The sequence below is a fragment of the Oryx dammah genome, unplaced genomic scaffold (genome assembly GCF_014754425.2).
Source record: "Oryx dammah isolate SB20612 unplaced genomic scaffold, SCBI_Odam_1.1 HiC_scaffold_1, whole genome shotgun sequence".
Lineage (NCBI taxonomy): Eukaryota > Metazoa > Chordata > Mammalia > Artiodactyla > Bovidae > Oryx > Oryx dammah.
In genome coordinates, this window is record NW_024070185.1 from 41099857 (window position 1) to 41127217 (window position 27361).

At 43.2% G+C, this 27361-nt stretch overlaps 1 protein-coding gene across 1 annotated transcript; it reads right to left on the minus strand.

Moving 5' to 3' along the window:
• Positions 1-757: 757 nt before the first annotated feature.
• On the minus strand, positions 758-15379 carry KCNV2 (potassium voltage-gated channel modifier subfamily V member 2). The gene is made up of 2 exons (XM_040245336.1): positions 13964-15379; positions 758-1039 (listed from the first exon to the last, which is right to left on the minus strand). Exons 1-2 carry the CDS (start codon positions 15377-15379, stop codon positions 758-760), a joined length of 1698 nt encoding a protein of 565 aa, XP_040101270.1.
• Between the last annotated feature and the right edge of the window lie 11982 nt (positions 15380-27361).

The following is a 27361-nucleotide window of genomic DNA, read 5'->3' on the forward strand; positions in this document are numbered from 1 at the left end:
GTGTCACAGTGTTGACAGTCAAAACCATCTCTAGACTTTGCCAAATGTACTGGGCCAAGGGGTGAGGAGGAGTTGTCAAAATCTCCCTTGAATGAGAATCACCAGTCAAGAACTGACCACACAATACCTGCTCTAACAATTTTAACATCTACCGTTTATTGAACATTTATAAGGATCATCTACAATCCCCATGCTGATATTGTAAGGAAAGCTTTCCTTTTAAAGTATAATTTAAAGTTGAAACTGAGGCTCTGACAGTTAAAAGTAACTTGTCCCAAATCGAACAGCTGGGAGACCTGGATTTCTGACTGAGGTTGGTCTAACTCTAAAGCTCAGAGAGTTCCTATTGCAACGCTCCCTCTCTCTAGACAATTAGGAATGCTTTTTTTTTTTTTTTAATTTCAACCAGGAAATTCAAGTCAGCTCAAGTCCAAAAGTATTTGCTGAAAAGCCACAAGAAGCTACAAGAGAAATACAAGGAACTCTTGCTCCTCTCGAGGAGTTTTCAATATCAGTGTCATTGAGCAGGTCAGACTCTTATACGACATCACTAAAGAATAGCAGGAGGCAGTCTGAGTTTGGGCCAAAATGAACATTTCTAGAGGTAGAACTTTGTGAACTGAATGCCTTTTGTGTGTGTCTGCTTCACATACCCTTTCACTGTCAATCCTATAATAAAAAAAACAAACAAAAAAAAGGAAAGTGGAATGAAGCCTTGAAGTTCATGGCTTCAACCAGCCAGACATACTAAAAAATATTAATTATTTAGCCTTGGGGTGGCCTGTGAATTGCTTCCAGCCAAGCACTCTGCTATCTTCTTTCTGGCTCTTTGCAAGAACTCCACATTCCCCCTCTCCCTCCGTATGGCCGTGTACTCATAAGCCTTGAGCTTGCTGTAATAATCAGAGAATTTGTTGTAGAGGATGGATATGGGCATTCCATTGAGGATGATTCCAAAAGCAATGCAGAGGAAGGCAAAAAGCCTACCCAGGTGGGTCTCTGGGTACATGTCTCCATAGCCCACAGTGGAGATGCTCACCTGTGAGGGAGGGAAAGTAGAATGGAATTGTTAGCATCGAGAGGGAGACGTAGGAAAAGAGAGAACCAGGTAGGAAGGTGTCTTCCATCCCCCTGAAGTTGCCTGTGGGTCGTGTAACAGCTCCCCGTGGAGCCAGCTTTCGAAGGTACCAGGAATTTTGCCTGCAGGACTTGTGTCATGGAAAGAATACAAGCTTTAGAGCCTTGGGCTTAAATTCTGACCATCACTTAGACATGTTCTTACAATACGGAGGAGGCAATACCTACTCTAAAGGGTTCTTGTGAAGGGGACAGAGGAGCATGCGCGTGAAGTTCCCAGCGTAGAACAGGCTCAAGGAATGTAGGTCTCTGCCTCCTTCTTCTGGGGCCAAATTTAGAACAGGGTGCCTGGATTTGCATATGTGGTACATGTACTAAAAAGAGCTTGGGCTTAGAACCATTCAGACCTAGGTTCCTCTGATCCTTCCCAGCTGAGTGATCTTGGGCAAAGCATTCAGAATTTCTAAGCCTTGGTCCTTGCATCTAAAACAGAAAGATAGAAGGTATGGTAGCAATAAACAACGGAATAGTACTCAACCATAGAAAGGAATGAAATTGAGTGATTTGTAGTGACATGGATGAACCTGCTGCTGCTGCTGCTAAGCCGCTTCAGTCGTGTCCCACTCTGTGTGACCCCATAGACGACAGCCCACTAGGCTCCCCCGTCCCTGGGGTTCTCCAGGCAAGAACACTGGAGTGGGTTGCCATTTCCTTCTCCAATGCATGAAAGTGAAAAGTGAAAGTGAAGTCGCTCAGTCGTGTCCGACTCTTCGTGACCCCGTGGACTGCAGCCCACCAGGCTCCTCCGTCCATGGGATTTTCCAGGCAAGAGTACTGGAGTGGGGTGCTGTCGCCTTCTCCATGGATGAACCTAGAGGCTGTTATATAGACTGAAGTAAGTCAGAAAGAAAAACAAATATCATATTATATATTAACACATATATGTGGAATCTAGAAAAATGGTATAGCAGAAATAAAGAGAGAAACAGAGAACAAACACATGGACACCAAGGGGGGAAGGGAGGAGGTGGGAGGAACTGGGGTTGACATATATACACTGCTGCTGCTGCTGCTAAGTTGCTTCAGTCGTGTCCGACCCTGTGCGACCCCATAGACGGCAGCCCACCAGGCTCCCCCGTCCCTGGGATTATCCAGGCAAGAACACTGGAGTGGGTTGCCATTGCCTTTTGCAATTCATGAAAGTGAAAAGTGAAAGTGAAGTTGCTCAGTCGTGTCCGACTCTTAGCGACCCCATGGACTGCAGCCCACCAGGCTCCTCCATCCATGGGATTTTCCAGGCAAGAGTACTGTATAAAATGGAGAACTAATGAGAACCTGCTATGCAGCACAGGGAACTCAGTGCTCTGTGGTGACCTAGAAGGGTGGGGGGGGATGGGTGGGAGGGATACTCAAGAGGGAGGGAATACATGTATACTTATGGCTGATTCACGGAGTTGTACAGCTGAAACCAACACAACATTATAAAGCAATTATACTCCAATGAAAATTTTAAAAATAATTTAATTTAAAAAATATAACAGGAGGATAATAACTCTCAGGGTTCTCATGAAGGCTACATAAAAAAATGATTATATGTATATGCATAGTTGAATCCCTTTAATTTCACCTGAAATTACCACAACCTTGCTAATTGACTGCACCCCAACACAGGCTTCCCTGGTAGCTCAGATGGTAAAGAATCAGTCTTCAGTGTGGGAGACCCAGGTTCCATCTCTGGGTCAGGAAGATCCCCTGGAGAAAGGCATGGCTACCCACTCCAGTTTTCTTGCCTGGAGAATTCCATGGACAGAGAAGCCTGATAGGCTACAGTCCATGGGGTTGCAAAGAGTTGGGCATGACTGACTGACTAACACTTTACTTCATACCCTAATACAAAATAAAAAATTTAAAGTTCAGGGAAAAAAAGATTATAAAGTGCTTCATACTATCAGGCACACAGAAGACATTAAAATCAGCCTCCTCTGTTGTCCTCTTCTCATCCTTAAAATAGGGGCAACTTTCATACTTCTCATACAGCATATTAAAAAGCAGAGACATTACTTTGTCAAAAAAGGTCCATCTAGTCAAGGCTATGGTTTTTTAGTGGTCATGTATGGATATGAGAGTTGGACTGTAAAGAAAATTGAGCAGTGAAGAACTGATGCTTTTGAACTGTGGTGTTGGAGAAGACTCTTGAGAGTCCCTTGGACTGCAAGGAGACCCAACCAGTCTATCGTAAAAGAGATCAGTCCTGGGTGTTCATTGGAAGGACTGATGTTGAAGCTGAAACTCCAATACTTTGGCCACTTGATGTGAAGAGCTGACTCACTGGAAAAGACTCTGATGCTGGGAAAGATCGAAGGCAGGAGGAGAAGGGGACAACAGAGGATGAGATGGTTAGATGGCATCACTGACTCAATGGACATGGGTTTGGGTAAACTCTGGGAGTTGGTGATGGACAGGGAGGCCTGGTGTGCTGCAGTTCATGGGGTCGCAAAGAGTTGGACACGACTGATCGACTGAACTGAACTCATACTTCTCAGAGCTATTAGGTAGTTCGAATGAGATAATTTATCTTTAAGGTGCTTTAATTGTCAATGTCTGGAGAAACACTACTTATTCTTCGAAGGGACTTTTGTAAGACATCACTGACCACAAATATGTTCACCCTGCATGAAATCCTTCCCATCACACTTGTCACTGCTTTAAATTCCACTAATTAGAGATTTATTTAGGTTAACAAGCTTCTGTTTTAAAATGCAGATACCCACGGGACTAGTTATCAGTTAGTGTAGTGAGAGAAAGCCCAGGAAAATCTCCAGGGGCCTGTTTTTTATGCCTCATATACTAAGACTCCCGTTAGTCCCCAGACTCTTGGCAGAATTACTAGAAGTCTTTTAAGCAGGGTTGTTGATTACAGTTGAAAAGACTGCCTCGCACAACTCTAGGGGGCAGTGTCAGCTTCATCGATTTGTGTTGTTGCACAATTTTCCAGCATACGGTTATAAATATACAGATCTGATCACCCTGTGGGTCTGTACAGAGACAGCCTCTAGCTTAGAAATGTAAACCTTTTTGTTTCGATGACGTAAGGGTCAGTTTGAACTTAAAGTGTGATTGATGAGTTAGAATGAAATGGACAAGTAGGCCAGCTGGGCAAATCTGGTGGTCCTGATAATAATCAGAGCTTCATGCAGCCCATCAAAGCGGGAGGTTGCAACTCCTCTTGGGACAGGTGACATGCCACTTCTCACTACTCCATCTCCAGAGAAAGACCTGCAGAGGATGTGTGTGTATTGGAGGGGGTGAGGGGTGCGGGGATGCTCCTCCCCTAGTGGGAAAATTCAAGCCTGCATCTGAGAGAGGCAGGAGGGTGTAGACTAGGTTAGGAAGCAGGTGTGGCCCTACGCCACAGCTGTGGGATTGGGGTAGGTGGCCTGAATGCTCTCTACCTTAGTTTCTACTTTTGAAATGTGGAGACAGAATCATAGTGTGCACCTCTGGGGGTTGTTAGGGAATTAGAGGAGTGGCTGCTGCTGCTGCTAAGTTGCTTCAGTTGTGTCTGACTCTTTGTGACCCCATGGACTGTAGCCCGCCACGCTCCTCTGTCCATGGAATTTTCCAGGCAAGAATACTGGAGTGGGTTGCCATTCCTTTCTCCAGGAGATCTTCCCCACTCAGGGATTGAACCCACATCTCTTACATCTCCTGCCCTGACAGACAGGTTCTTTACCACTAGCGCCACCTGAAGGAGTGTCTGGCACTGGTATATCAGGGATAATGTTAGTTGTGCTTGTTAGTCCACCAGACTGGGGAAGAGACTCATGCTGAATGCTGTTGGGGGAGACTGGATGGGACATGTCTCCAGTAGAGAATCTCCTTTCCCTACCTTCTGGTTAAAGGGTGATGAGAGACAGGGATAAAGTAAGATCATGGGCTAATCTTAAAAAAGAAAAGAAAAGTTTGCATTGTGTGTGTATGTGTGTGTGTTTCTTGTCATTGGCCTCGCAGAACATAAAAGAACCTGAATAGTTAGGGAGTTTGAGATGGATGTGTACACACTGCTATACTTAAAATGGATAACCAGCAAGGACCTATAGCACAGCACATGGTACTCTGCTCAATGTTATGTGGCAGCCTGAGGGGAGGGGAGAATGGATGCATGGATACCTATGGCTGAGTCCCTCTGGTGTGCACCTGAAATGATCACAGCATTGTTAATCAGCTGCAAGCCAATATAAAATAAAAAGTTAAAAAAAAACTGCATCAGTTCTCTATCCAGGTGTGTGAACAGCTTCCATATGTCACTAACCCTGTTACTCACACCTCTTTGTGTTTAGTCAGTCAACTTAGCTGGAGTCTAGATGAAAGGGTGAGTGACAGGAAGGGGTAGTTCAGATCAGGAAGCACTCATGAAAGGCCAAAGCAGAGACTTTAGTGTAAACCAGCCCCTCAAGGATCCAGGAATGGGAGGGGTGGGGGTGGGTTGGAAACGTAAGGATACACAGGAAGGAAAATAACTGAGACAAAGTGCCTAATTTAAACCTTTGCTCAGTCCCCACAGTTGGCTTTGATTCTCTCCCAACCCCAACTTCTTTCTTTTTTAATTTTTCTTGGCTGAACTTTGAGCGAAAAGTCAGAAGCAAAGAGAATTGGCTGAAGAAAGATTCAATATTTGATGTGCATAATATGGTCTAAATATTTTTGTATGTCTTGGATCTCTATTTTTAGACAAGAGATCTCTTCTGCTAGGAGACTGTATGACTGATTCTGAAGAGTTTGTTCAAAATGCAGAGCTAATTTATGCACTGCCTGTTTGGGGGATAATCTGACTTAACTGGTGATCTGGTTCTTGCTTCTTGGCTCCAGAGGAACCCAGGATTCCTTGGCTTATGGAAACTTCTTCTCCACATTCCACAGACCAAACCACTTCTCCCTGAGAGAGCATTAAAAATGGAAGGTCCCAGAATGACTCCAGTAACCTCACAGAGCAAGTTCTCTCATTAGCAGGATTTGGGTTTGGACATGTGACCAAAATTTCCACCATCCATCTTAATACACTGAAAAAATTGACTGGCTCAGCCACTCTACCATTCTGTTGAAAACTTAACATATTTTTCCTAGCTCTTGGGTTCCCAAAGCCAGAATGTAGCCTTTCCCCAGCAGCTTACCCACTGGTCAGCAAATCCTGACCTGCTTAATGTTACAAGGAGGACAAGCATCCCATTTTTCTCTGAAACTTTAGAATAACTATACTTGAACTTCTCCTTCAGCAAGGAATGTTTAGTTCCTTCATAGTGACCTCGTCATAAATTACATCTTGTGTTCAGTCGCTCAGTTGTGGCTGACTCTTTGTGACCCCATGGACTATAGCCCACCAGGCTCCTCTGTCTATGGAATTTTCCAAGCAAGATTACTGGAGTGGGTTGCCGTTCCCTACTCCAAGATTATGTCTTAGCACCCAGTAATCCCTACATCCAGGAATAATGATTTCAAGGAACAAAACTGATTTGCCAAAGAATTAATTCCTCTTCTTAATTCCCAAAGAATTTGAGGTAGTCAAGACTAACTTTTTCTGGCTCAGATTATTGCATACTTCATGTTGTCCTTTAACGAATTTAGCTTCAAAAACTATACTTAGCCTACTCATGCGGCCGTGGCTACTACAAATATTTTAGGAATTCCTTCTTGGGATTATAATCTATACAGAGAATTCAGTGGTATGATCTTGAAACAAGTGTTCTTATCCGCCTTGAGAATTAACCTTAGGGCTGGTCTTAAAATCAAGGGTCTTGACTATTTAAAAACATTAAATCCAGCCTCATAAAGGAAAGATTTAACCCCCCTGTGAAGAAGTAAGTGGACATGTCGCAGATGTTTTGACACGTGCTCAGTGGAACAATTCCTCAGTGGAATTCAAAAAATGTTTTGATCAGTGGAAGCCCTGTTAGAATGAGGTCATGGGTAATCTCCTTGAAGAGCACAACCAGTCTCGTGTGTGTATGAAAGTTCTGAGATGTGCATGAATTGTACCATAAGAGGGAGGCTGTCCAGCAGCTAAGGCCAGTTTGGACTCTGTCCCTAGAAAGGAATACAAGAACGATGATGCCTTCACATTCTCAGCTTACTCGGCACTTCTCCCTATCCTCTACAGTTCTATCATGTCCCACTCGAGTTATATTGGCCAGGAAGGAGAGCTGACAGAGCTAAAAGCCGACCACCTCAAAATCAGGAGTCCACCAGACCAAAAATCACAGAAGTGCCTAAGAGACTTTGCCCAGTTGATGGCTCCTGTGCTATTTCTGAAGGAGCCAGGAGAACTTGAGCGCCTTCTGTGCCAAACCCTTACTCCTTATTTCTCGGCCTCAAGCCCCATTCCCTTCTGGGCGCTTTTCTGTAATTCAGCAACTGGAAGGATGCAAACCACATTTTCCAGCTTCCCCTGCCGGCTGTCTCGTGGCGAGGGCCTGCCAATGAGAGACACTGTTGGGAGACTAGAAGATGGAATGAGGAAGCCAGGGTCTCTCTTGCTGCATCCGGTTTCTGTCATCATCCCTCAACAATGACAGAGAGCCACAGCTCAGGCCTCTTTCAGCACACCCAGCACCAGCCTCGTGGTGCCATCTTGGGTGTCCTATCAGCAGCCACAGCCATAGTGGCTCCTTCTCTGTACTCCTAGGTTCCAGTAACTCTGCTGCTGCTGCTGAGTCGCTTCAGTCGTGTCCAACTCTGTGTGACCCCATAGACGGCCGCCCACCAGGCTCCGCCGTCCCTGGGATTCTCCAGGCAAGAACACTGCAGTGGGGTGCCATTTCCTTCTCTAATGCGTGAAAGTGAAGTCGCTCAGTCGTGTCTGACCTTCGTGACCCCATGGACTGCAGCCCACCAGGCTCCTCCATCCATGGGATTTTCCAGGCAAGAGTACTGGAGTGGGGTGCCATTGCCTTCTCCAGTAACTCTACCCTCTCCTATTTGCTCCCCTAATTCTGGGGCCAATATTGTTTCCTATATTTACGAATCTTTAGGTTATCTCACTTTCCCCCTTTTGCTCTTCCAGCCTATGTATCAATCTCCCTGTATCAAGTGCCCTCTGTTTAAAATACCTTGGTTTTGTTTTCTGTTTTTCTGATTCACCTTTCAAATGGGCCTTCTCCAAGCAACCAGGTGACAGGAATAAAATGAATCTCAGTGATCCTGTAAGTGCCACCTGTTTGCAAAGAAATGATAACAGACTTGAGGAACACGGAAACAAGAACAAAGTCTATGGGCCACACCTATGTCACGCCTCAGCCAGAGATAAATTTGCCTTTTTTAAGAGATTTTGTTAGTTTTTAAAGACACGAGTTTATGGTATAATTTCCTATCTGGTTTCTGCAGCTTTAACTTGCTCTGCCAAGCTCAGAAGGAAACGGTCTGTTCAACCATCCCATTGTTGCTTTTCTCCTCAGAAACACAGTTGCAACCGAGGCCGATGCTTACAGCTTGATCACAGAGCTAACTGTGCTTGTTAAGCTGCGCCATGCATTTCCCACACCCAGGCAACCCAGGGAGCCTCCACACGGCTGGAGCTCCTCCGGGCCTGGGCCTGTTTATCTGCATGCTCAGAAACTCTCCCAGGATTGAACAGCTGACCCTCTTGTGCATCTCATAGTCTCTCTCTTTTCCCCAGGACAGAAGGAATCACTTCTGTTTTATTTTCCCCTAAATGAATCTAGAAGCAGAGATGATTGTTTCCATGTGATAGACTATCAACTGGTCAGATATGGTAGCTTCTATTTACTGTGGATAGCGTACGGGCTAGTACTTTACATATGTTTCCTATCACATTATGCTTACAAATAACCTACATTTGACAGATGAGCAGGGTCTGTCTTCTACTGCATGAGCATCTCCAGACATGAGTGTCCATGAGGGATTTGTTCTGCAGCTGTAGGAGAATCCACAATAATGAAAATTGCCATGCTTCTCTTAAAAACCCTGAGTTGAATTACTGAGGAAAGTTGCAGGATCCTTGGCATAGAGACAGAGGAGATTATTAAAAACAAGTCAGATGCTGGGTTGTCTGAGAGCACTAAAAACACATGGAAGGAGGGATGAGGGAACCCGTCCCTAGCATGGGTGAACACACCACAAAGGCCACAGCACTGCAGCGGGCAAGAAAGTATCAACACTAGTTTTCTTTACTCCATCTTTAGATTTCCAATGTGGGAGGGCATGTTTTCTGAACTATACAATGTATTTGAGAAGTGATACCTTAATGCAGTAGGTTGGTTATATTACAAGACTATGTCTTCCTGTATCCAGGTTCTTTGCCATACAACTTTGTGGTGCTTTCCTACAGTGAGTGGGCTAATTTGCTCTGCCCTTTGACTCAGAGTTTGGCTTTGTGTCTTACTTTGGCCAATGTGTTGAGCATGTGACAAGAACAAACCTTATCAGAGTTTGCGTGATTGGGCTTGCACACTCTCTCTCTCTCGCCCTTCGCCACAGCCATGGATACATACATGCTGCCTGGGTGAGGAAGGACCTAGTCGCCCTCTTCATCGCAGATGTCAGCCAGCTGACCGTCAGACTGGGACATGAGTGGCTAACACCAGTCCAAATGACAAGAATCCTGGGGTTGAAACCAGCCCGAGTTGCTGACTTGCAAACTCGTGAGCCAAAAAGATGCTGGACATTTTAAGCCACAGAATTTTGGGGTGGTTTGTAATGCATCATTATTACAGCAACAAATAGCGTATAACTTACAAATAACTACACCTTTATCATGGGTGTGTGCTCAAAATTCTTTAAGTTACGAGAGGTATGATATCATAATCATACATTAGGATTCTGCTTCTCAGATTCTCCTCTCTGCTCAGTCATGCCTGTTTAGATGAACTGCTTCTCACCATTCAAACTCTTTTTTTTTTTTTTTAAATATATGTGCACACTGTTATATCTATGTATTTATTTATCTTTGGCTGTGCTGGATCTTTGTTGCTGCGTGCGGGCTTTCTCTAGTTCCGGAGAGCGGGGGCTCCGTTCTAGCTGCAGTGCGCAGGCTTCTCACTGCGGTGACTCTTCTGCGGGAGAGCACAGGCTCTGGGCTCATGGGTTTCGGTAGTTGCAGCACCTTGGTGATTCTAGGGCCCCGGGGCTCAGTAGTCACGGCTTGCTCACCACTCAAATTTTAATAAATGTCCTCTTTTCCAGGAAGGTTTCTCTGACTATTCCACTATTATATCAAAGGTAGATTCTACCACCGAGATCACTCTCTATCCTATAAAAACACACTAACATCTGAAATGATTTATTACCTCTCTCCATTAGGATGCAAACTCCATGAGGGGAAAAAAATCTTGCTCAGTGAATGAAAATGGATTTTTGAGGGTTACATGAAGATTTGGTCCTAATCTTATGTATCTTTTTACTTTGCATCTTCTTTTCTCTTTGCTTTATTGCATATAAGGGCCCTTGGTATACAATATGCAATGTCATCAGAAATATATAGATGAATTGGGTTAATAATATATTGGTCCTGAGGAATCTTCAAGGGGAGTTGTTCCCACTGTTTTCATAGGTTAGTTCAGAAACAAATACAGGCAATCAGTCTTTTGTCTAATTCATAATGATTTTTACTAGTATAACTAATTCTTAGAGAACAAAATGGATGAGTGCCATTAGTAAAGGTTAAGGTTGGTTAATGGTAAGTTGACATGTGCAAATTCTGGCCTATGAAAACCATGCCTTATAGAGATAACAAAAGAAAAATCACACTGGTAAAAGTAATAATTGGTAAACTTTGTTACAGATAGAAACTGAATGATAATTCAATTTTTATTGTCAAATCTATAGAAAATACCAACTTTGAAATGATTTTAGTTAATATATAAAGGGGGATAAGTTGAAAAAATTTTAAGTATTATACATCAAACAGATCAAGACATTAAAGGAGATTATTAGGCATTCACTTCAGGAAATTTTTTAAAGAGAAAACTCATTATTAGCAACAGACTTCTCATCATAAATTTTATATTAATATACAAAAGGTTAAAAAAAAAACCTTTTGTGCATTAAAAATACAATATCAAAGAGTCCACTAAGTCCAGCTTATATACGCTAGCCTTCTAAGATATTTGGCTGAATGAAAACTTGACTTTCTACAACTTGGTTTTATGTCATCAGCCTGTGGATTTTTTCTTTTCCCTCCTTGCTTTACTCATCTCTAACATCTTAAAGCTCAACATTCAGAAAACGAAGATCATGGCATCCGGTCCCATCACTTCATGGGAAAGAGATGGGGAAACAGTGGAAATAGTGTCAGACTTTATTTTTGGGGGCTCCAAAATCACTTCAAATGGTGACTGCAGCCATGAAATTAAAAGACGCTTACTCCTTGGAAGAAAAGTTATGACCAATCTAGATAGTATATTCAAAGGCAGAGACATTACTTTGCCGACTAAGGTCCATCTAGTCAAGGCTATGGTTTTTCCTGTGGTCATGTATGGATGTGAGAGTTGGACTATGAAGAAGGCTGAGCGCCGAAGAATTGATGTTTTTGAACTGTGGTGTTGGAGAAGACTCTTGAGAGTCCCTTGGACTGCAAGGAGATCCAACCAGTCCATTCTGAAGGAGATCAGCCCTGGGATTTCTTTGGAAGGAATGATGCTAAAGCTGAAGCTCCAGTACTTTGGCCACCTCATGTGAAGAGTTGACTCATTGGAAAAGAGTCTGATGCTGGGAGGGATTGGGGGCAGGAGGAGAAAGGGACAACCGAGGATGAGATGGCTGGATGGCATCACTGACTCGATGGACGTGAGTCTGAGTGAACTCCGGGAGTTGGTGATGGACAGGGAGGCCTGGCGTGCTGCAATTCATGGGGTCGCAAAGAGTCGGACACGACTGAACAACTGAACTGAACTGAACATCAATGTTGTTTGCCAATGCATGTGTTTGGCCAAGGCATTGGCCAAAATTTATAAATTTTTTATAAATAAAAAATTAATTTATCCAATAAATTGGATGAATCCATTATTTATCCGATAATGGATAAATCATGCTCCATTAGTTCCATCTGTACACATGGCTATCTACTATGGGGATGACCTTTCCTCATTTGGAATATGATCAGAGGAGCAGCATTTGGCTCAAATGTTTATTTGGAAGAGCCGAACATCATCCTGTCACCAAGGAAAGCTCACAAACCCTGTTGTACAAGTGAGTGCTCTGCTTTCCAGGGAAGTGAGACTCATTGAACTGTAGAGCTCTACACCCTTTCCTCTTGGAGATGAGAAGACTGAGGCCAGGGAGAAAGGGGGCAAGGTTTCACAGTTAATGAAAGGGCCATACATTATGCAGGGTCACAGTTAATTATTAGCAGATCTGTGACTGGAACCTAAACTTCAATTTTCCATCCTACTATGCTACACTGTTAGTAGGAGCCCTGAGTAGATTCACATCAGAACTTTACACCAGACTGCGGGTTATAACATATCCAATATTAATGTCAAAAGTATCTAGTTTCTAACACAGCAAAAACTGGTTATATTTGCTTAATGTCTTTAAAGGCATTACCAACAAGCTAATTAAAAAATAAGGAAAGGTGTATTTTTTAATTAGCTTGTTGGTAATGCCTTTAAAGACATTAAGCAAATATACACCTAGTTCTTTCCTGTGTGTGCATGTGGCGTGTGTGTGTGCTAAATCGCTTTAGTCATGCCCCACTCTTTGCAACCCTATGGACTATAGACCACCAGGCTCCTCTGTCCATTGAATTCTCCAGCAAGAATACCAGAGTGTGTTGCCATGTTCATCTCTAGGAGATCTTCCTGACCCAGGGATGGAACCTGCATCTCCTACAGCTCCTACATTATAGGTGGATTATTTACCACTGAGCCACCAAGAAAGCCCCTTCCTATGCACATATGTCAGTTCATTCATTGACTTAAGACCCAATCAACATTTCCAGGAATTCAGGGATTTTCCCGAGGATTTAGTCTAGCACATGAGAGACAGATATTTGAGTAAATGGCATAAATTATTATAAAAGGCAAACACCAAAGAAAATAACGACAGAAATAACTCACGCACTAAGTTCAAATTAAGCAAGGAATGCAGAAAAACTCAAGCTTGAGAAGCGCAGTCCTGGGGTGTGGAAAGGGTGTGGGTTTTGGTGGGGAAAGGACATGGGTTTTGCCGTTGGGCAGGCTTGCATTTCAACCCTCACTTTGCTATTATCTGTGTGTCTACATTCAATTTCTCTGCACCTCAATTCCTCTAGCTGTAAAATGGGGCAATAATGCCAAGTCCAGAAATAATTTTTGTGATACCAGAGCAAGTTTCAGTGTTTGTTAGATGCTCAGATTTAGCTAGAACTGGTGAAATTTCAGTAAGGGTTGATACTCTTCAGCCAAGTCTTGTTTCTTCCCCTGCAGACATCAAATTTTTCCTTTTAAAAAATAGTGATCCTGAAATAAGCATTACAAACCACTCAGGACAACAGGTGTTCAATAAGTGACAGATAACACGAGTGATGATGATGAACTTCGTCAGGCTTCATCAGTGAACAATCACTGTTCCTTAAAATCAGCCTCTCAGGGGTATTAAAACTAAATCTAGCTTTGGAGATTCCTAGAATCACGTCAGGACCACGTCAAGCTTCTTGAACTTCGTCTTTCTTCCTGGACTATGTCCTTCGAGCCTTTTAATACCCAACCTATTTTGCTGCTACTGCTTTATATTTTCTGGTTGAGGACAGTGAGAACGAGAAAGCAATGACCATTAAGCAAGGCAGGGGAAAGATGATGGAACAAAGTAAGGAGGGCGGCATCACTCAGGAAGGAGAGCAGCAGCTTCTGCCAAGTTGGGGAAGCGAGAGGGAAAGCTCAGGGGCCATGGTACTCACCGCGGCCCACCACCAGGCGTGCGGGATGCTGGTGAAGTTGGTCCCCTGCACGTCGTGCTCCACGGAGTAGACTGCGGCGGCGAAGGTGAGGATGCCCATGGTGATGAAGAGCATGAGGCAGCCCACCTGCTGGTAGCACTGGCGCAGCGTGAAGCCAAAGGCGCGCAGACCTGTGGAGTGGCGCGCCAGCTTGAGGATGCGGAAGATGCGGAGGAGGCGCATGACGCGCAGTACCTGGCCCACCTTGCCCACGCGGCCCATCGTTTCAAGGTCGTGCTCCCGTGGCGAGCCCTTGGCGTGCAGCTGGTCCTCGCTGGTGAAGCACTCGAGCAGCAGCTGCAGGTAGAGCGGCAGGATGGCCACCAGGTCCACCAGGTTGAGGGCGCTGCGCGCAAAGCGCCGCAGGTCGGGCGTGGAGGCCAGGCGCAGCAGGAACTCGAGCGTGAAGAAGGCCATGCAGAGTGTCTCCACGTGCTCCAGGAAGGGCCGCGGGTTGCCGCCGCCCTCGCCGCGCTCCGGCTGCTGCTCCATCTCTTCCACCGTGTTGAGTGCCAGCGCCACGACGGAGATGAGCACGAAGAGGCTGGAGGCCACCCCAATGGCCTTGGCGGCCACCGATGAGAAGGGCTTCTCCATGAGGTTCCAGAGGCGGCGCCGCTGCGCCCCGTAGAAGCGCATGTCCTGGAAGAGCTCCTCCGCCTCCTCTGCCTGCGCCTGGGCGCGCAGCTCGCGCTGGATCTTGAGTTGCTCGCTCAGGTCGTCGCGCCGCTCCTCGAAGCAGATGCGGCAGCAGCGTGGCGTGTACTTGAGACGCACGCCCCAGTAGCCCAGCTCCTCCAGGAAGCTGCGCGGGCACAGCTCGTCGCGCACCAGCAGTACCCCGGACGAGTAGAAGTTGTAGATGAGCTGGAATACTTCAGGGTCGCGGTCGAAGAAGTATTCGTCTGTTTGCACCTCGTAATCGTCGCACAAGCCCAGCTGGCGGCTGCGGCTGGTGGACGTGGCCAGGCGGCCCAGGCGTGTCTTGGGGTAGCAGGCCAGCTCCGTGTAGTCCAGGCGGTAGCTGTGGCCGCCCACGTTCACGTTCAGCGTGGTGGACACGAGTGGAGCGTCTGCGCCGCCGCCTTCTGCTCGCTCGGTGGTGGTGGCCTCCCCTGGCTGTCGGTCCTCCACCTCGGCCGGCTCGTCCTTCCACAGCTCCTCCTCCTCTTCCCCATCCTCATCCTCCTCGATGTAGTAGTTATAGTTGCCCTCGGTCCACGGTGGGATGCTGGCCTGGGAACCCGAGCGGCCCCCCACGGAGCAGATGCTCCTGCGGTGGGATTGACTCCCCGCCTCCTGGGACGCGTCTTCACCCTCTGTAGTATTCCAGGACCTGTAGCCCCAGGACCGCCTCCTCTCAGTCTGTTTCAGCATAGCTGGAGGAATGAGGGCTCTGGCTTTGCCCTCCTGGCCGTGGTCAGGTCCCCAGCCTGCTCGCTGCCCCTAGGAGTTGGTCACGTGTCCTCTACTATCTCAGAGAGACACGCCTGGACCAACAGACCTGGAGTCCCCAGCATTGCCCTGAGAACTGGCCTTCCTCAGGCTCTGGACAGCCCAGTCCAGCCTGTCTGTTCTGGGCACATATGCCCACAGCTGTTGACTGCTCTAATCTTGCTGGTAGGGAAGAAGCAAGTGTTAGGAGGGATTTAGAGACTCTTAGTTTCCACCCACCCCCCTCCTCTCTGTGACGCAGAGGATGATTATGTGGCCTTAAATCTGTAGATAATCAGAAGGTGGCAGAGATGATTGCTAATAAAAGTGTCTGCCAACCCTGCCCTTAGGAAGCGAGCAGTGTCGGTGTGCTGAGATGGCATCAACTGAATTTGCTATAGAATGTAGACACCTGTGTCTTGACACTTAACTGTTGAAGTTGCAGCCTCTGTCCTAGGTAAACCCACCATGAACAGGGACAGAAATGACAACAGAATGCTTAAAAAGTGGACTTCCTGACAAGTTACTTTTCCTCTCAGCATTTACCTTTTGTTTAGATCATCAGTTCAGTCGCTCAGTCATGTCTGACTCTTTGCGACCCCCAGAAACCACAACACGCCAGACCTCCCTGTCCATCACCAACTCCCGGAGTCCACCCAAATCCATGTCCATCAAGTTGGTGATGCCATCCAACCATCTCATCCTCTGTTGTCCCCTTCTCCTCCTGCCCTCAATCTTTCCCAGTATCAGGGTCTTTTCCAATGAGTCCACTCTTCACATCAGGTGGCCAAAATATTGGAGTTTCAGCTTCAGCATCAGTCCTTCAAATGAACACCTAGGACTGATCTCCTTTAGAATGGACTGGTTGGATCTCAAGGGACTCTCAAGAGTCTTCTCTAACACCACAGTTCAAAAGCAACAATTCTTCAGCGCTCAGCTTTCCTTAGAGTCCAACTTTCACATCTACACATGACTACTGGAAAAACCATAGCCTTGACTAGACAGACCTGTGTTGACAAAGTAATGTCTCTGCTTTTTAATATGCTGTCTAGGTTGGTCATAACTTTCCTTCCAAGGAGTAAGCATCTTTTAATTTCATGGCTGCAGTCACCATTTGCAGTGATTTTGGAGCCCAGAAAAATAAAGTCAGCCACTGTTTCCACTGTTTCCCATCTATTTGCCATGAAGTGATGGGACCAGATGCCATGGTTTTCGTTTTCTGAATGTTGAGCTTTAAGCCAACTTTTTCAGTCTCCTCTTTCACTTTCATCAAGAGGCTCTTTATGGAAGATCTTAAATGATCTCCTTCCCATCTAGTCACATGAACATACTTTCTTCCCCCCAAATGTATTCCTCCTGGCAGCACTGCTCTAAAGTTCAGTCTGATCTTTGAGTCTGTTTCAGTTTTTCTCTCTCTCTTTCTGTCTCTCTGTTTTTTCTTTTGTTCTGTCTCTGTCTCTCCCTCCCTTCTTTTAAAGAATAAGGACATGTGGCAAGGTAGAATGTTCTTAAGGTCTTGCAGCCCTGCTCAGCTGCTATATCAAGGAACCAGACTTCCTTCCATGAAAAAGTCTTCATCAGTCTTCAAGACATCACTTAAAAAAAAATTCTCCTGCTGTGGGTAAGACACTGTGCTAGATGCTGGAGATAGAGACCTGATAGAGACAGAGTTGCAGCCCTCAAGATGTTCTTGGTTTTGTAGGTGATACAAATACATATACAAGCACAACAAATAAGTGAGTGAAAAATATAGGGGTAGCGGAGAAGAGGAAGGGATTAGTTGCAAGCAGAAATTTGTTGCTGAATTCAATTTATTAATATTTTGAATAGCTAATATATGTTCATGACAAAATATTTGAGAGGTACAAAGATGCGTTTTAGTAGAAAATTTCTTTCTCCCCCAACTCAAACTCCTAGCTATTATTGAGTGTACCTCTGAGGTTTTGATTACCCTTCCAGAAATATTCTAAACATATACAAGCAAAAACCTAGCTCCATCTACATCATCTGAATAGTTATTTATTATTAACACAAATTATAGTAGGTGGTTCACTTTGCTTCCCTTGTGGCTCAGCTGGTAAAGAATCTGCCTGCAATGCAGGAGACCTGGGTTGGGAAATCCCCTGGAGATGGGAAAGTCTACCCACTCCAGTATTCTGGCCTGGAGAATTCCATGAACTGTATAGTGCATGGGGTTGCAAAGAGTTGGACAGGACTGAGCGACTTCCACTTTCACTTTGGTATTTTCCAATTAACCAGATATCTTAGAAGTGTTTTCATATCTGAACATAAATATCTGCCTCATCTTGAAGATAGCCCCTTAGTAGTTTGATAGTAACAGATTTCAGGTTGTTTTCTATCTTGGTTTTTATAAACAATAATGCAGCTAATAACCTGGTACCCACACTATTTTACATGTGTTAGGATGTATGAAAGATAACTTGTTAGAGGAGGAGCTGTTACCTCGAAGACCATGTCTTTGTAATTTTGATTGATGGTGTCAGATCCCTATCATGAAATCCTTCTGAATTGACAGCTCATCAATGTATGAGAGTGTATCATCACACTCCTGTGCTCTGCCATTTCATAGATGAAAGACGATGCATGAGTTAATGTTACTTTATATTTCTCTTGTTATGAATGCAACTGAGCATCTTTTCATGTGATTAAGAGCTGCTGTATTTCTCTCTTTTTCACTGAGTTGTTGGTATTTTCTTACTGATTCATTGGAGAGCTTTCTATATTATGAAAATAGACCCATTGCCTGAGATATGAATTACAAATACTTTTCCTGTTATCCTTTGGTGAAATTCTTTTCCATGTAAGATATTTATTTTATGACTTCTGGGTGTTATGTCATATTAAAATGTCTTTGCCTCTCTGCCATTCTTAAAAAAATTTACTTGTTATAGTTTCATCTTTCATGCAAGAATTTGATCCATCAGGAATTAATTTTGATGTTGACAGTGAAGTAGAGACCCAGCTTTATTTTGTGGGATTTTATCTGGATGTTCAAATGCATTAATTGAATAATCTTATCTTTTCCTCGTAGATTTGTTGTGTTATCTTTATCATGTAGTTCAGTTCTAATTGTGTTTCAGAGGTGTTGGGACAGGTAACGGTTGCTACAAGGTTTGCACTCGATAGATTAACATCGGCAGATGGTGTTTAGCTTCCAACAGGGCTTAGACTTACAAGCTTCCAATAAAGCCTCAGAGGTCAGGCCTGGCCTCTTGAGTTGCTTAGTGAATTTCCAGGGTTCTCCAGCATACAATATTGATGCCTTTTCTCCAGACACACACTTGTCCATTTTCCAGCACCATCTCTTCTCTAGGCTGTACCATTACAAGAATTTCCAGGTGCTGCTAAAAGTCATCTTTTTCCTTCAGAATGAATTATGCTATTATAAAAAGTGACAGCATCACTGTTTTTATATTTTGTTTCCTGTTTTTATATTTTGCAATCATGTGCTACTTTTTACCTAAAACTTGAACACTCTCCTGACTTTTTGCATTTAAAAGTTATAGAATTAGTAATGTTTGTAAGGTGTCTCAGAGTCAAGCCACAAACACCACAGCCATGCGGTAGATTGGGGAGTGTTGCCTTAATGCACCACACTTGGGTGACCAACACTCTCACATGTGTGTATTGGTGTGAACGTGTGACTTGGATTTTCTCTGATGTGTATGTATGCAAGTGCAGTGGTAGATGAGTGTCTAAATATGGAGGCGTTTCCTAACAAAGAGAACTATCCAGCCAGAGGATGGATTTGTTCTGGAAACAGTCAGCTCCTCCTCCCTGAATGCATGTCAGCATCTGTAGGGTATGCAGCAGAGGGAGACCTGAGCGGGTGGAAAGATGGGCTGGCTAATTGTCCAGCCCCCTTCTCCCTTGAGATTCCTAAGATTCTAAGTCTTTGCTTGATGTTTGCTTGATGTTCCATTTGTCTAGAATTTTCCACTGCCCTTCTCCTCTGTAAGTCTTCAAAAATCAGCTCAGATTTCACCTTCTCAGAGACCGTTTTCTCACATCCCTCTTTTTCCTCGGAATGGGTGAGCTGCCTCTTCTCAGCGTTCTCATTTAAGATAACACATACCACTAGCTTACAATATGAAGCACTTCTTTTCATGAAAAGTGATATTCCCATTATAAAAGTCATGTAAGTGCATTAAAGAAAAATTAAAAAATAGAAAATAGAATGCTAATATATTTAACAGAATACTAATATACATTAATAACCAGCATGCTGAGACACTTTACTATGATAATGTTTACAACAATCTGTCACATAGGTTCTATAATTATTCCTGTTTTGCAGATGAGTAAACTGAGGCACAGAGAAGTTATGTGACTTACCAAGGCTACACAGATAGGAAATGGTGGGGCTGGACTCTGCCCCAGACTAAGTAAACATCATGCTATAAAATAGCATGTACATGAAAATCATCTGTAATCTCACCATCAAAAGACTACCACTCTTACTTTGCCAGCATACATAGTAAAAAAAAAAACAAACACGACTGTCACTGTCAATCTTTTAACTTGTCTCCGTTTGATTACGCTGCTGTGCTGTGCTTAGTTACTCAGTCATGTGTGACTTTTTGTGACCCCATGGACTGTAGCCCACCAGGGTGTTCTGTCCTTGGGGATTCTCTAGGCAAGAGTACTGGAGTGGGTTACCATGCCCTCCTCCAGGGGATCTTCCCAACCCAGGGATTGAACCCAGGTCTCCCACATTGCAGGCAGATTCTTTCACTGTCTGAACCACCAGGGAAGCCCAAGAATACTGGAGTGGGTAGCTATTCCTTCTCCAGGGAACTTCCTGACCCAGGAATCAAACTAGGGTCTCCTGCACTGCAGGTGGATTCTTTACCAGCCGAGCTACAAGGGAAGCCCTCATTATATATATATACACACACATATATAATATGAAGCACTTCTTTTCATGAAAAGTGTGTATATATATATATACACACACACATATATAGCACAATCATGGTCATATTAGATATAAAATTATGTTTCCTACCTTTTTCATTCAGCATTTTAACATAAGTATTTTCAGTATTTTTAAAAAAGCACTGTAAGCATTATTTTAAATGGCTACAAAATATTCTGTATTGTGGGTGTGCCCTCCATAACATAGCCAAGTGTCTTTTACTGAAATAGATATTTTTAAATATTCTACTATTTTAACTAATGATGTGGTAAAAAGTCTATCTGTTTAAAAGGTTATTGGTTTGTTTGTTTTGGTATTCTAGGTTATTCCTTAGGGTAGTTTTGCCAGATGTTTTAGGCCATTCTTTCTTCATTTTGAGCCTTCCTGTGGGCCATTCCCACTGTTTCTTCCATTTAGGACACTCTTTCTCCACGTGACGCTGTCTCCTTCCTCTGGCCAGCTCCTGTTTATCACTCAGCGGATGGAAGGCTATCTTCCCTTGTCCTCTGCTTGAGGAATGCCTCCCCTAGTTGCCTAAGGCTGAATTCAGCTTTCCTCATATGCACTTCTATAACATCTATACTTTGCCTATCACAACACTTCTCACCAAAGGTATCTGCCTATAAACAAGACAGGACAGTAAGTTCCAGAAGGGCTGGACAGTGTCTGCTCTGTTTTCCATTTTCCCCCAGGGTCTAGCCCAGGGCCTGGCACACATATAGCAGGGCTCAAAAGATACTGGCTGACAGATGGAAATGTTTCATGTATATTGCCAACCTGCTCTCCAGTTTGCCTCACTTTACACTCTAACCAATAAAATATGGGAATGTGTCTGTCAGCGTGCTTTTGCTACTGTGTTACTGCTATTATCCTTATTTGGTAATCGAAAGATGAAAATGGCATTGCATTTTTGTTTTAACAGGCTCTATATTAATTATTTATTTATGTGTTCCCTGATAGCTTCTAAATTCTTCTAGGATAAAGATAGTCTTATAGCGGATCCAGTCTGTAGAAGATTAAAAATATAAATTGAAGACTTCCCTGGTGGTCCAGTGGTTAAGACTCCACTCTCCCAATTCAGGGGGCATGGGTTTGATCCCTGGTCAGGAAATTAAGATCTCACATGCCCTGAAGTATGGCCAAAAAATAAAATTAAAAATAAATAAAATCTTAATAAAAAACCAAAGTTTCCACTTGCTACAATTAAGACCCTGTGCAGCCAAATAAATAAATACTAAAAAACAAAGCAAAGACATATTATATATATACGTTGAAAAGATATTCAAGATCTCTGTCTTAGTCCTCACAAATGTATGTGAATCTAGGATTCTCAAAATGAAATGTTAAAAAATATTTATTACTCTATATTACGTGGCCCCAAGCCCTACTTTGAAGGGAAAGAAAACTAGTAAGCTCCGAGACCCAGCGGCTGGGAACCTTTACTGGGAGTCCCATTTCCCTGGTAATAGAGGTTGACAGGCAGGCAGCATGGAACGATTGGAAGAATGTTGGGATTCAAGCAGACTTGAGTTTACATTCTGGTTTCTAAGTTTGGGGCAAACTTCTTAACACCTTTTTGTCTCAGTTTTCTCACCTGTAAAATAGGTTGCTGGAGGATTTCCTGTGAATATAAAAAGAGAAAGTTGTTAGTTCCTCAGACGTGTCTGGCCCTTTGCGACCCCATGGATTGTAGCCCGCCAGACTCCTCTGTTTATGTGATTCACCTATTTAGCACCTATTTCTCAGCCCAGAAATAATGGGGCAACTCATCATTACAATGAATTCCTTTATGTGAAGGCAGTGCTGACTAATAGAACTTTCTATGTTGTTAGAAATAATCTTATGACTTAAAACATGACTATAAACAGGAACATAATTTTAAATTTTACTTAATTTAAGTGATCACAAGTGACTAGTGGCTACCATGTGGGGTAGGGCAGTGTTAAGATACTATCTGTGTCTGAATCAATCTCTTTTAAATTTGTAGAGCCACAAAGAACAATGAAGAGACTAACCTCATGATTGTAGGAGTTTGACCTCATAAACTGGCCTACCACTTCCCAGACTGAAAGGGAATGAGACAGAGAAAGCAATTTTGAGAGGAATGAATGGAGCCAGGAAATGGGGTGGAGAAGTGTGAATAGGTAGAGGGCAGGCTTGAGTGTGGGGTCATGATAGAAGGGATTCAGATGGCTTAGGATGAGAGTAGTATTCAAAGGGAGAAACTGAGGCAAATGGAAAGAACAAGCTAGCCGAATACATTCTAGCAAATTCATGCAGACTTAGTCCTAAAAGGCAGACAGAGAAAAGGCAAGAAGTTTAGGATTTAGTTGGAAAGCTGTTTTTCTTGAAGATCTTTGAGGTCCCTGCCAGAATATGACTAAGACTGTAATTGTTCAGTGGAAAGTTGAGGTGAAGATATGGTGATTAGTACCTGAGCCCAAACAGAAAGAAAGGAAAAAAAAAAAAAAGAATCTCCCCAACTTATAAAAAAGAAAAAAAAGTTTTTATTTTTTAAGGTCTCTGCTAAGCCTGACAAATTTCTTCCAATAGTTGAATAATTGAGATTTTGCTGACCTTTTCCTCTTTAACTTTACCTGTCTTGTCATAGGTGAATAGTGGAATGAATGGGAACAGTTGTTGATTGCAAAGTGTCTTAGTCAGTTTACATTCTTCCTACCCAAATGAAAGTTGTCTGTGAGTTTGGAGAAAGAAAGAATGAGTGATGGGGAGAAGAGAAGACTGTAACTAAACTTTCTTTTTGTCAGTGTCTTTTAATCAGACTTAAATCTGGAGGGTATACCCCACTTTCCCAGAGCATATCTGTCCTCTTTAATTTTTCTTTTAAGGATGAAGAAGCAGCAGTTCAGAGATGTGGATTTTCTACCTGGTGTTACTCAGTGATTGGCCGGTGGACCTGGATCTGGACTCTGGGACTCATCTGTCTGCCACTCTGGGCGCCATCCTCTCCTCTGTAATTCAGCAGCGGGTCATGCAGCCCCTAGCAATGTTTCTCACTGAGAAAAACCTTGCTTTGATATCTGAAGTCTGTTTATTGCTTCTAGTAGACATACTGGACTGGAAGAAACACAAGCTGGAATCAAGATTGCTGGGAGAAATATCAATAACCTCAGATATGCAGATGACACCACCCTTATGGCAGAAAGTGAAGAGGAACTAAAAAGCCTCTTGATGAAAATGAAAGTGGAGAGTGAAAAAGTTGGCTTAAAGCTCAACATTCAGAAAACGAAGATCATGGCATCTGGTCCCATCACTTCATGGGAAATAGATGGGGAAACAGTGGAAACAGTGGCAGACTTTATTTTTTTGGGCTCCAAAATCACTGCAGATGGTGACTGCAGCCATGAAATTAAAAGACGCTTACTCCTTGGAAGAAAAGTTATGACCAACCTAGATAGCATATTCAAAAGCAGAGACATTACTTTGCCGACTAAGGTCCATCTAGTCAAGGCTATGGTTTTTCCAGTGGTCATGTATGGATGTGAGAGTTGGACTGTGAAGAAAGCTGAGCGCCGAAGAATTGATGCTTTTGAACTGTGGTGTTGGAGAAGACTCTTGAGAGTCCCTTGGACTGCAAGGAGATCCAACCAGTCCATTCTGAAGGAGCTCAACACTGGGATTTCTTTGGAAGGAATGATGCTAAATCTGAAACTCCAATACTTTGGCCACCTCATGCGAAGAGTTGACTCACTGGAAAAGACTGTGATGCTGGGAGGGATTGGGGGCAGGGAGTTTGGGATTAGCAGATGGAGGAGAAGGGGACGACAGAGGATGAGATGGCTCGATGACATCACTGACTCAATGGACGTGAATCTGAGTGAACTCCAGGAGTTGGTGATGGACAGGGAGGCCTGGCATGCTGTGATTCATGGGGTCACAAAGAGTCAGACACGACTGAGCAACTGAACTGAACTGAAACATACATAGTCTTTCAATGTGGTTCTTTTTGTTCTTTTTGCTCCAGCTGATCCAGTAGATCTTGACATCTGTTATGCTATTTTGGAAGTGGATGCAACCAGTTCATCATAAAATATGAGCATTCGTACTGTGCACAAGGCATTGTGCTACTTTCAGGCTGGGAGTGACCTAGTAGTCATCTAGTTCAACTGCTCACATGAGAGATTAGGAAGCTGAGGTGTCAGATAAAACAGGCCACTTATCCAGGCTCTTATAGATAGTGAGCAAGTTAGTACATGCCTGATTCTAGAACCCTATTTTTTGGGGGGGCTTTGCATTATAGTTTATTATAAGATATTGAGTATAGTTCCCTGTGCTGTACAGTAGGACTTTGTTGTTTATTCATTCTCTGTATAAACATCTGCTAATCCCAAACTCCCATTCCTTCCCTCCCCTCACCTCCTCGGCAGCAACAAATCTTTTCTCTATGTCTGTGGGTCTGTTTCTGTTTTGTAGGCAGGCAATTTGTGTCATCTTTGAGATCCACATTTAAATGATGTCGTGTGATATTTATCTTTCTCTGTCTGACTTACTTTGCTTAGTATGATAATCTCAGGGTTCATCTATGTTGCTGCAGATGGCATGATTTCATTCTTTTTTATGGCTGAGTAGTATTCTACTATAGATATCACATGTGATATCTATATATATCATATCTTCATTATCCATTCATCTGCTGATGGACATTTAGTTGTTGTAAATAGCGCTGCCATATATCTTTTCAAATTGTAAATTTGTCTGGATATATACCCAGGAGTGGAATTGCTGGATCATATGGTAATTCTAGTTCTCGTTTTCTAAGGAGCCTCCATACTGTTTTCCACAGTGGCCATACCAGTTTACATTCCCACCAACAGTGTAGAAGGGCAGAACCCTGTTTCATACCAGGGCCTTTCCAGCATCACTGCAGCATGTAGCTTCACTTTGAGATTGTGTTCACGTGGAACAAGCAAGTTATAGATCTGGAAAGAGAGTTATAGATCTGTATCAGATCCTGGCAGTTAACAAATCAGTTATCCAAAGTAATTGCCTTCAGTGATCTAATTCCATGGAAAAATTCTCAGTCTTCCATTTTGTTTTGAGTCACAGTTGTATTTCCACATATCTTCCAAAGACAATCTGTTCCCTTCTGCACAAATCAGAATGTTGCTTGATTTCCATGGCAGAGTAGACCCAGTTGACCTTTACAAAGTTGAGCCTTGACTTCCCTGGTGATCCAGTGGTTAAGACGCCATACTTCCACTGAATGGGGCCCTGGTCAGGGAACTAAGATCTCGCACGCTGTGCAGGGCAGCCAAAACCTAAACAACAAGAACTAAGCCTGTATAATTCAACTTTGCATCTTGTTCCCTTTGGCTTTCCAGGATTCTCTCTGGTCTGTGTCTCTATGTGTTCATGCCTGCTCCCTACACCCTGAGAAAAGAGATTCTCTCTGACCATGTCTTCTCCAGAAGAACAGAAATGAGGGTTGCAGCCTGCATTTGACACAGAGGAAGCAACTGCAGAAAACTCTTGCACCCAAAAAAAATTTTTTTCCCCATCTCAAAATTTGCGTTCAGAAACTCTATGGAGGGAGGGAACTCTGCCTGAGAATATGGAACATCTGTTCTGATGCTGGTATTACTGTGATGACTAGGGGCTCCCTGAAGTAGGGGTGATGGGAGCCAGATGATGCTCCTGAGGAGATTTGCCGATTTAAAAAGTGGCATCTGTGAAAACCTAGTAAGAATACGAGGAATGTGCCTGAACAGATGGTATGTGAAGAATTTTGGAATAGAACGATTTTCTGAAAACCTTTAAGGACTAATAAATGTAGCAAAAGAAAGGGATTACAAGTGATTAATAATGACTCAATTACATTATTCACATTGCCTGTGTAGTTTTACTCCAAACCTTTTCTAGGGGGAGGAAGACAGATCAATAGTTTTCAGTCATGGCAGAATCGCATAGGGTAGGTAACTACTTTCTGTGCAGCTTTCTAAAATATTGTATCTCTGATTGTAAAGGTTATTCATATAATTGGAACAGAAGAGTTAGAGCTTAAGTGATGTACCTGTTTGTGTGAGTTACACTCACTGAAAAGCATAGATATTAGATGTAAACTGCTATGTTTGTGGTTGTATACTTAAGTTGTTGTAGATTAAACTTTAAGGCTTTGCAGTTAATTTTCAAGAACTCCACAAGAAAAGTCAGTATACTCGACTTCAGACAAGTTGGAACAGGATTAGGAAGGTATTGCCAAAATTGTTACAGAATAAATAAAAATAATTATAGTGGACATAGGACCTATTTGTATGTAACTCTGTGCTTGGTGCTGCTAAAGGGCTTGTGATTAATAAGTAGCTTAGTCTTTCAGCAAAGATAATGATTTTCCTTGCCCTCATAATTTCACTCTTGATTTATTTTTAATTTGGCAAAAATCAATTTTAGCTCCTGCTATATGGGGACATCACAGACTATGACTAAGCAAAGTCAATTTGAGGCAGTTTATTGCATGAAGCTTTTACAAATTCATTCAGCTGCATATAACTGAAAGCATGCTAAGTAGGAGGTTGTATATGCAGGCATTGTTTTTCTCCTGTCAGAAGATGCCTGAAGCCCTGGAAGTCCAAGGCTGGTAGAGACGAAGTGTGTCATCCAGGATGCAGGCTCCTTCAGATTATTTTAGGAAGTTGTATCACTTGGTCCTACATGCAGATTTGTTTTCCCATACCTTTTTCTAGATAAGTAGGTCTTGCTGTACTATTTCCATTGTCCATGTTCTATCATGAATATGTGTTCAACCCATTAGCAAGCTCCTGATACTTGAAGTTATTCAGAAAGAAATCTATCTTTTAAATCTCATTGCTTTAAAAAAGATACCAGATCAATATTTTAAAAATCAACACTGGAGAAATGTACAAAGAAGAAAATAAAATCCATCTCATATTCTAACAAATACTACTCTTAACAAACACTCATCAACAAACACTCAACAAACACAACAAACACTCATCCAGAAATCACTG